The sequence below is a fragment of the Oncorhynchus gorbuscha genome, linkage group LG22 (assembly GCF_021184085.1).
Source record: "Oncorhynchus gorbuscha isolate QuinsamMale2020 ecotype Even-year linkage group LG22, OgorEven_v1.0, whole genome shotgun sequence".
In the NCBI taxonomy this organism is placed as follows: domain Eukaryota; kingdom Metazoa; phylum Chordata; class Actinopteri; order Salmoniformes; family Salmonidae; genus Oncorhynchus; species Oncorhynchus gorbuscha.
This window is the reverse complement of record NC_060194.1, coordinates 25,370,988-25,381,210: the sequence shown is the minus strand read 5'-3', so window position 1 is coordinate 25,381,210 and position 10,223 is coordinate 25,370,988. Positions and strand designations below refer to the sequence as shown.

Below are 10,223 nucleotides of genomic sequence, written 5' to 3'. Positions count from 1 at the left end.
GAGGGTAATATGCTCTATATTCTATATATCAACTCATGTGCATAATGTACAGAATAATATCCAAAACACTTTAATATTGGATATGGGCATGCTGTCTGCTGTATTTTATTAAAAGGTTACACATAAAATTTAAACACCCAAGTTCAAAAGAATTACAAGCATTCAGAACTGACATAAATAGGCAATGAAGACAGACAGATGGACAGACATGATTAACCCACTCACAAATGTTGAATGATATCAGTGGTCAAAAGGTAGGAATGCATACATGTACAATACAGGGTGGCCAAGTGTAAAGTAAATGGTAGCTGGTGTAACTGTCAACAGTGAATACATTTGCACTGAATGTTTCATTATGGAAAATAGTAATCAAGTATTATACACACTTATATACATAGCTTAGTCTGAGGTATATCCACTTGTATGTGAGAAAACCGAAATAAATATTTAGTTTTTTAGTTTTGTACATTTCTCAGTGGTCCCAATTCGGTTGAATATTATTTTCGAGACTAATCTATTGAGGGAAAATGTCTTGCTTTTTTAACCTTTATTTAACTAGACAAATTCTGATTTTCAATGAGAGAGAGACAGATTTTTACCTTGTCAGCTCAGGGATTTGATCTTGCAACCTTTTGGACACTAGTCCAACACACTAACCACTAGGCTACTTGCCACCCCAAGAAATTTCACCAAGAATTGACTATTCCCAAATCCATTTTGATGATTAAAAATGATTCTGAAAGACAACATTCACATAAAGAAATATCCCAATGCAATTATAGTAGGCCCTACATACACAAATGGATCAGTTCAGAGTTACATGTCACAGGAGATACAGAATGGTCATTTAAATCGAGTCCATTGTTGTGACTGACATTTTCTTTGTTAACTGGTCAACATGGCATGTTTTTTAAAGTGCAGGGTTGCTTAAATTTGCCGGCCATGATGCAATACTGACCAAACACACACAACATCCACTCTAAAAATCTAAGGAAAGCTTTTATATACTATGGGGAAGGAGGACAGGAAGCACAAAGGAAGAGCCTAATGGGGTGAAACAGACATGTCTAACCCAGATGGTACAACATTAGAATATTAGAATATATTCAATAACAAGATGGTGATAATGAACACATTTATCACAAAATAAATATACTATAGTGTAACACTACAGACTAGCTCATCTCTCTTTATCTTTAGTCTCCTCATACAGAGCAACATACATGAATCTCTGAGCCGCTCGTATACCTATCAACACAAATGTGAGTGTGCACACACACACACACACACACACACACACACACACACACACACACACACACACACACACACACACACACACACACACACACACACACACACACACACACACACACACACACACACACACACACATTCTCTGTCTTTAGATTAGATTGCACATGGCAGCCAGTAGACAGTGAACATCCCAGGATGTGGTCATGGACTAGACTCTACTCAGCAGGACACTCTCTGAGGTTGACTGGACCGAACACCCCAGAGAGCTTCTCAAAGGAAACCGGGTCCTCGTTGATCTTCATGTTCTGGATGCAGCCCTCGAAGGACTCTGTGACAGGGAGGGTCAGGTGCATGGACGTCTCTGCACAAGGAAGAGTCAGATACAGTACTGTATTCAAGAGGCAAAATAGTGATGGAGTCTAAATTCAGTCTGACTATATCTTTGATTCTATCTCTGATCTATCATTCACCATCCTATAGGATGTAAAGGTTATTATTTGTGTACAATACAAGAGGGGCTTCATTACAGTGGACTCCAGGTCTGAAAGAGTTTGAATGTAGTTGTAAATCCAGTGTCCTCTCCTCCAGAGTACCTACCTGGAATGCCGCCTACATAGAGAGGGTCTTTGGTTAGAGTAGAGGACGAGGAGGACGGTCCTATTTTGTGGTCACCCTCGGTGTCCACATGCATCTCCACAACATTGTTCCTCTTGATCACTGAAGTGAGAAACACACACAAACACACTCATTCCCCATGGGCGTCACTTATTACATATTAAATATACTTATTACTATGAATTTGTAGCTGGCTAGTTGAATAGAGGCACGTTATAAAATGTTATAACTAAAGTTGTACCTGCAACTCTGTGGAACATTCCGTCACACAAGGGCTGCTTGGGCTGGACGGACACGTTGAATTCACCTGCTCCATTGTTCACCCGTGCCACCACCTGGAGAAACACATGTGCATCACAACACTGCACAACAGACTTATGGCTGCTCAGGTACCAGTGTCTGCAAGGAAACTCAGCCTAAAATCAGCCTGAACTAGAATCACGTTTTAAATGCTTTGAAAGTCAAATGTAACCCTTGAGATGTCTGAAAGGTCAGCTTGAAAGGTCAAATCTAGCACTTGAGGGGTCAAACTAGTCCAAGGAATCATGTGTCAAGGAAACAATTTCAAGGCTGTGACTGGCCCAGTCCAGACAGCATAGTGCAGGGCAGGCTCACCTCGCCTCTGTGCATGTAGAGGCTGAGGTGGTGTCCAGTGTTGGGCCCACGGCGAGGCCTGCTGGAGTCCCCCGCATGGAGCAGAACACCAGTCAGACTCCTGGGACGGATGTCAAACACCACCTCAAAGCTGGAGCCCACAACAAAGGAATCATCTGGAAAAGACATCATCATCAGCCTCATCGTTGTTATGATTCTCATCTTCATCATGCACCTAATCTCCCGTAGGCAGACTCAGCATGTAGATTGAAGAATTTGACGGGACTGAATGGGATGTGTGAGATAACAAGCTGCAGTAGTTCTGGTTGTGGGGTTTTCGTCACTGGTTATTTAAACATATCAGAATTGGGTGAAGGCAAAGCTTGAACTGCTTCGCCTCGAGTGCTTGGCGCGTGTGCCCACACGGATCGGAGGGGAAGCTTTGGCTGAGATTTTACTTTTGCGAGGGTGGAGACTTCCTTTTTTGCCAGAACTCAACATTTCTAACACGTATGAACACAGAAGTTAATCACACAGTTGACCAAATTACGCAAGATTTTACTTCCGGGTTAATGGAGATTATCCTGCACCATATTACCAATCTCAATATTTTGTTTTCTACTCACTGATAATGACATATGCCCCTCTTCCTGAGAAGTAGGCCCCACTCTGTGCCTGTCCGTCAAAGCAGGGACCAGCACCATGATTGGTGGTTGGTTCTGGCATGGGAGTGCCATTCATCTTGAAGTTGCGCACACAGCCAATCACACTTTGCTTTGGGAGGCGCTTCCACTGAAAGTAAAGAGAAAATACAATACAATTTTGGGGGTGTGAGTGTATACTGTATGTGTGTTTGTGTCTGTTTGTGCCTGTGTGTGTCCATCAGTGGAGGCTGGTGGGGGGAGCTGTAGGAGGGCAGGCTCATTGTAATGGCTGGAATGGAATCAATGGAATGGTATCAAACATATGGAAACCCCGTTTGACTCGGTTCCTTTTATACCATTCCAGCCATTACAATGAGCCTGTCCTCCTATAACTCCCCCCACCAGCCTCCACTGGTGTCCATGTGTGTGTGTGTGTGTGTGTGTGTGTGTGTCCGTGTCCGTGTGTGTGTGTGTGTGTGTGTGTGTGTGTGTGTGTGTGTGTGTGTGTGTGTGTGTGTGTGTGTGTGTGTGTGTGTGTGTGTGTGTTGGCTACCTTCAGTTCTTTGTTCAAGGAATCAGGAGCACTTCCCATGTAAAGAGGAGAGATCAATTCCATGGGGGTGGTTAGCTGTCCACCCTGAGCCCTGATACCATCCACTACTAACCGGAACTTCTTCTTCTCTAGGCTGAATATTACCTGCAGAGGTGAGCTCACCACAGAGGACAAATAAATGTACATCCCTGTCACTGACTGATTATAGTGCCACGGAGTAATTTGGTAAGTTTTCTCTCATGAAACATTGAAAACCTACTGAATAACTACTGCAGACAACTGTTTGTGAATATATGACGTGAAACAACATTACTGAGTGCAGATTGTCTTAGATTGTAACCCACTGACCGAGTGCCACTTTCCATCGTTGTACTTCTCCCTGTTGAAGATCGTTTTGCTCTTGTCTACTGACAGTCTGATCCTGCCCTTGGACAGGTAGAGAGCCACGTGAGAGCTCCCCCCTCTGGTGGCTGCATAGAACAACAGGCCTTTGGCAGACTTGGTCCTCACGTCCAGGGAGAAATTAGGTCTGGTGGAGGAAAGAGACATGAGTCAAGAAGGAAGTAAGTAAGTAGGTAAGGAAGTAAGGAGATAGAGAAAGAGAGAGAGAGAGAGAGAGAGAGAGAGAGAGAGAGAGAGAGAGAGAGAGAGAGAGAGAGAGAGAGAGAGAGAGAGAGAGAGAGAGAGAGAGAGAGAGAGAATGTGTGAGCGTGTCTACTCACCTGGGCTGGAGTTCCTGGGGAGTGAGGCTATAGCTCAGGCTACTCACAGTGCCCCCAATGTGGTAAGCATGTTCAACCAGAGCAGGGTGTGCACACACAGAGAGACTGTCATCTGACACCTCAATAACACCATCCTATACAGAACACACACAGGCACAGAGAAACGGGAACTCAGTATTAGAGACAATGGCTTAAATATGTGTATGCGATTAACCTCCAACAAAGCACTGGGGTGGGACTTGCCTTAGTCAATGGAAATGTGATTCTGAAATGCAAAGACAGATTTTGGAGGATATAGAGCTTTGGTGAATATGACACTGCTCAATGAAACTTTAACGTCAACCAACTAAACAAGGTCAACTAACTGAACAAGGAGACTCAGTGTTCCACAGAAAACAGTTATGAGCCCATTCTCATTCCTGAGTCCTCCTTGTTGTCTACTGTAGGCCTCTGTGAGTTAGAAACTGTTAAAGATGTCTCCCATTTGGGGGTGAAAGCTGCTTTGAATAGTAATCTGTTGATAGGCTTGCATATTTTCCACCACACTTTCCCCATTATCACCATCTCTTCACTGACACCTGAATCACGATCACGATCTTCTCATTTCTACGATGTCTGAGATGTATCACAAGTCATGTTTCCTCCACAAAAACGACATGATACTTTCCAGTCTGTCATATTGTTGTGTTGTTTCAGTTTAGGAGGGAAGGAATGAGGGCAGGAGACAGTATGTGTAGCTTTTGATATGGCATACATTCTTTTGGCAAGATACCTCGTCATAATTGCCTCTGAACATGTGTGTGCCATGTATATGCTCTTAGTATACACATAATCATTATACGATCTGCTTGCGTGTACTGTATTTGCATTAATAAAAATGCATATGAAGAAATAGCTTATAAACAACCAAATAGGACACTCACGCTTGGCACCATTTTAAATACTCCACCAAAAACTGTATGGATATTATATTATTCATGGGGTAATTGTAATCCTAGCATACGGTTGTTTTAATCTGTTAGTCATTGCATGTTTTCATTGGGAAGAGTTGGTCTATTAATGCATTTTAATCAACAGAGCTGAGGTGTTTAGAGTGACAGTGATTGACAGGTGCTCACAAAGAAAGAGATAAGTGAGCTTAGTGGTTGATTTATTGTTGGAGACTTAGAAGATCAAATCATTTGGATAGACAGAGGCCAAGGTTCTCAGGTAAAAATGCCTGAGAGAGCATACATCAGTCAGTGGTGGCTGGTGGCACTTTAAATGGAGAGGACAGGCTCATAGTAATGGCTGGAACAGAATGAATCGATTGGTCTCAAACACATTAAACACCTGGTATCCATGTGTTTGATACCATTTCAATCACTCAAATGCAAACATTATTGAGCCGTCCTCCCCACACCAGCCTCCTCTGGCATAAGGTAAGAGATGCATGACAATGATGCACACACAAACTCTAACACTGCTTATGCATGACAGTGATGCACTGCTTTACTCAATACTCTGTGTAATGTTCCAGTATACATTCCAGGTATTCACAGACCATAACTAATACTGTTCATTCCTAGTGCAATATTCCAATAATACACCCTCTGTCATTCCATAGTATAATAATATTATGATAGTATCTCTGTATAGACCATAGATCATTCATTAGTTCATTGGTCCTAGTCATTGTTAATAGGGAGAGTAGAAAAGGAGTGAGGGCAGGGCAATGACCTAACATCAGGCTGGTTGTTACCAAATGGACTGATGATGATAGTGAATGAGTGGGTTAATAGATGCTTGTTAATCACTGGTCAGAAAATTGGTTTATTGTCATGAAACATGCTTAAGATAGAACAGTGTACAAATCAAAAGCGAAACAATGCTCATTAAATAATTGTTTTTAATAATTAGTTTGTATTTAATAATAGTAGTCATGATGATGTGGATGTCCATGCAGTACAATAGCAATGGGCTTGTGCAAACACTGTGTGAGATGCTCATATTTCTCATGTCAATATCAATTCATCCTCATTAGTTGGCAGGTCGTCCTTCTCTTCATCTCTGGAAACAAAGCAGCACAAAACACTGTGAACACCACATAAAGGCAACATGCATGTGAAGCATGGGATAGATGCTGAAGTGATAACTGACTCCAACGACTGGCTTGTTGCTACAGTAGGGAATCATAGTACAATGTTATTGGAAACTTGGATTGTCTCATTCCAACATTAGGACAAGGGGGGGAAAAAAATACAATTGTGATTGGTTTGACGAACACAAAACATACAAAAAAACATGCCGCTTTCCTGACGGTCTCACAAGTTATATGGTAATAAAGGTAGTCATCAGTTAGGTAGGTCATTATTGTAAGTGAATCGTTGCAAATTGGGCTAGCTGAGTTCACTGTTCGTTCTCACCTTCCTGGAGGTGTTTCGGTCGAGCATCAGTTGTGGAGGTCTGTCAGCACTACACATATCTAGCAGCACATCTCCTATAGAGCTGAACTGACTCAGGTCTTCTGCTCTGTACAGAGAGTCAGGCCTGCAACACAACACAACACACACAGCAACGTTCAGGAGGCGATACAACCAGGATAGTATCTAATATCAGGACATCAGTGCACTATGAAACGTGAACTATTGAATGTTTAATGTCAACATTAAGACTACCATGAAACCTTCCTGCAAAAATAAACTTCTACATTATGCTATGTTACGTTGTAATTAATGACTTGCATTTCATATTCAATGTGTATTCTTTTGTATTCTGCTGTGTTCATTTGCACAAAGGGTCTCAATATTACTCCCTGCTTCAATAAAGGTTGAATAAATAAAACGACAGCCATGACGATCACCACAGGTATAGCACAACTATTACTACTGCTGTGTTGTTACTAACGTTAGACATTGTAATAATACACAGAGATGTGAGCTTACCTTCTCAGGTAGAGGTTGGAGATGCAGCCTTTGAAGGTGTCTTTCCCCAGGAACACAGAGTCTGGGTTTGAACTGAAGGAACCTGAGGTTATCTGCCCTCCCAAATCATCCTCATCTATCCGGAGCTCAATACTGTAGGGCAACACGAGACATGCATTCACATATATGGTACTTACAGTATGTGTGTCAGTGGTTACCAATCGGTATAGCGAGTGTGTACTGTACTGTCACAACAATCATATAGTAAGTCTCAATCTTCACCAGTCCATCATGGAACTGGATAAATGTAACATTTCACTTTTTTTCTGAACATGTGGTTTTCATAGACTATCAATCTATCTTGACTGTTTGATGTTCTACCTTTGGGGAGACACTCTCCTGGTGGCAGTTAGGTAATGCCATTTGCCATCCTGGTACTGCTTGCTTGATTTCAAAGATTTCCAAACTTCGTCTTTGAATGTCAGAACCACGTAGCCGTCGACCAAGGCAAGTTCGATGGCACCAATGCTCTGTCGGAGACCGGGTGGGGATAACGATTATTTCAAACAGTCAGTCCACTTACATTTGCTGTATCCTAAAGCTAAACTGTTAAAGGAAGGAGGAGGGAGGGAGAGAAAGAGAGAGTCAGAGAGAGAAAAATGGGTGTTGTAGTCTACTAACCGACTCGGTGTTCTGCAGTAGAAGCCCCTCTTTCTCAGAGCTCTTGAATCCAAGTGAGACTGTGATATCATTGGCCAGGCTGAAGCCTTTAAGAGCAGCTGACAGAGAACTGCCCACGTTGAACTCTGCTTTACGAGATGCCTGGGACACAGAGACATTATCATGCTGTTACTAACAGTGGACTGGAGTCAGTTACAGCATCTTGGTAGCATCAAAATACACGGTACTGGCACACAGAAATGGCTTCCTGACAGTTTCAGTTCTAGTTTCCAGTAAGTAAATATTATAGTGGTATGAATAAAAATATAATTTCATGGTATTGATTTTATGTGAGATTTCAATCATTGAAAAAAGGCAGTCTATTTTCAATGACTTATCAATGAACTTAAAAGTAAAATCTATTTATTTAAAAGGTTTTTAAAAAATTAAAGTTTAAAATCAACTCAACAAATTACAGACAAATTACTTCCTGAATTAGCTACCTTCAATTCAAATTGACCCGAAAACGCTGACTTACTGTGTTGACCACGTTTGAAAACTTTAGTGAAAGGTGAAGACTTACCAGGAGGTCCTTGGGACAGCCCCGGCTGATGCCCACTTTTTCCTGGAAGTTGGGGAACTTGCTGTTGAGCTTGACGTTCTTCATGCAGCCCTTCAGTGGCTGGGAGGTGATGTTGTGTCTGTGAGCGAGAACACACGAAACACAATTTTATTTAGACTCCTCTGGTATGGTGTAGGTTTAGGGAAACAGTGTACTACCAATAACGATTTAAAACTTACTCAACATCCATGTAACATGGGCAGAGTTTGATCATGGAAAATGGAATACCAAACATGGGCTAAACATAATAATAATGTTCCTAGTAAGTGGATGAAAAGCACTCACCTTTCTCTTAGGGCTTGTGGTAGGCCACCGATGTAGTAGTCTGCATATTCACCAGGGGTGTACTGGACATTAGCCTTGACCACCTCATTTCCTGCTACACGGATCTTCATCTCTTGGCTTCCTTTAGACTCCATGATGATCAACACTTCTGCCGAATCTGCATCCTAAAGAGAAGGACAAATCAGGGGGAACCATTTAAGCAAAAACAATGCAAATTCTACAATTAACCAAATATCAAAAAGGATCAAACTGTCAAATTATTCCACCCATCTAGCGCCAACTGCATTTACCACTGGGAAGACTTTGGTGGTGCTTCGTGCTGGTTCTCTGAGCAGGTTACTGTGGATGACAACGTAGCCTCTCTCGAACATCACACTGTAGTAGTTGTACTACGAAAGAAAGAAGAAGAAAGAAGAAAACAAGCGACGTTAAACACAGCCAGTGGACAGACTGACAGCAGGACAGAATTTCAACAGCTATTCAAGTGTCATCAACTTTACCACACCAAATGTTTCCCAGTAGAAAGAATAAGTAGCCTACCTCATTTCCAATGTAGAGGAGAAGCCCATTCTCTGAGCGAGTGGAGATGGTCTGGGTCAGGAGGAGGGTGGACACCATGACACCTTGGGTGGACACCTTGGCATAGCCAGTCCCCTCAAAGTAGTCAAACACCACTGGCTGCATATACCTGGGCACAGGGGGATTCAATCAGAATAGGGTTAAGGTTAGAAGATGTAAACACTCACAACTACCTGGGGTATGAGGAAAACTATACGTTTTCAGATGCTACACTGGATGTGCGCGAGCAGTGTTCTCAGGCGCGAAAATAGAACTGCGGCCTAATTTTACGCTGAGCAGTGTGAGCCTCTCGCGGAGCCGTGCTGCTAAAGCCCAGGTTTCGTTGAAATGAATAGGAGCATGTCACACTGTGAAATGGTTACACGTCCAGCGTAAATAGTCGAACCACTTCAGACGTTTAGCAGTCAAGTGACTGACAGGTTAGATTGACTGTCTAACAAGGACTCTGAGGCATTTTGAATATGGGACCCTTGGTCTTTGTTGTCCTCTGATCCAGAAGCATTATCTCCCGTCAATAACTCATTAGGCTTTCAGTAGCTCTAAACCAACCTCTTGCATGGAGTCTCCAGGTTGATCTTGACAGCCTTCTTAAAGTTGTACAGACTGATGAATCTGTCGTTGAAGGTGGACAGCTCGATGCATCCTTCATAGTTTGGGTAGTTGAGGGAGGCTGGAGGCTATAGAAACAAAACATATTCAGGTATAATAAGACTGAGAATGTTTCAATAGTCAGGAATAGTACTGTCACCTAGTAAGTGAAATGTTCATTTCTAGTCAATGTTTTGGGTT

At 42.3% G+C, this 10,223-nt stretch overlaps 1 protein-coding gene across 5 annotated transcripts in view; it reads right to left on the bottom strand.

Annotated features, from left to right (window-relative positions):
- Positions 1-74: 74 nt before the first annotated feature.
- The window catches only part of LOC124010172 (laminin subunit alpha-3-like), a 117,136-nt gene continuing 106,987 nt past the window's right edge, over positions 75-10,223 (bottom strand). For 4 of the 5 annotated variants that reach the window (XM_046322562.1, XM_046322564.1, XM_046322563.1 and 1 more), the window contains 17 exons: positions 9,984-10,111; positions 9,396-9,543; positions 9,146-9,244; positions 8,856-9,019; positions 8,532-8,649; positions 7,970-8,110; positions 7,670-7,818; positions 7,310-7,441; positions 6,791-6,914; positions 4,386-4,519; positions 4,012-4,192; positions 3,664-3,807; positions 3,093-3,258; positions 2,488-2,642; positions 2,114-2,207; positions 1,855-1,974; positions 75-1,618 (listed from right to left, as the gene is read on the bottom strand). In XM_046322562.1, coding sequence (XP_046178518.1) covers positions 1,473-1,618; positions 1,855-1,974; positions 2,114-2,207; positions 2,488-2,642; positions 3,093-3,258; positions 3,664-3,807; positions 4,012-4,192; positions 4,386-4,519; positions 6,791-6,914; positions 7,310-7,441; positions 7,670-7,818; positions 7,970-8,110; positions 8,532-8,649; positions 8,856-9,019; positions 9,146-9,244; positions 9,396-9,543; positions 9,984-10,111 — 2,343 coding nt within the window. In that variant the 3' untranslated portion in view covers positions 75-1,472. Of the gene's footprint in view, positions 1,619-1,854; positions 1,975-2,113; positions 2,208-2,487; positions 2,643-3,092; positions 3,259-3,663; positions 3,808-4,011; positions 4,193-4,385; positions 4,520-6,259; positions 6,435-6,790; positions 6,915-7,309; positions 7,442-7,669; positions 7,819-7,969; positions 8,111-8,531; positions 8,650-8,855; positions 9,020-9,145; positions 9,245-9,395; positions 9,544-9,983; positions 10,112-10,223 lie in introns of those variants that run through there. The other variant, XM_046322565.1, reaches the window with a different exon arrangement.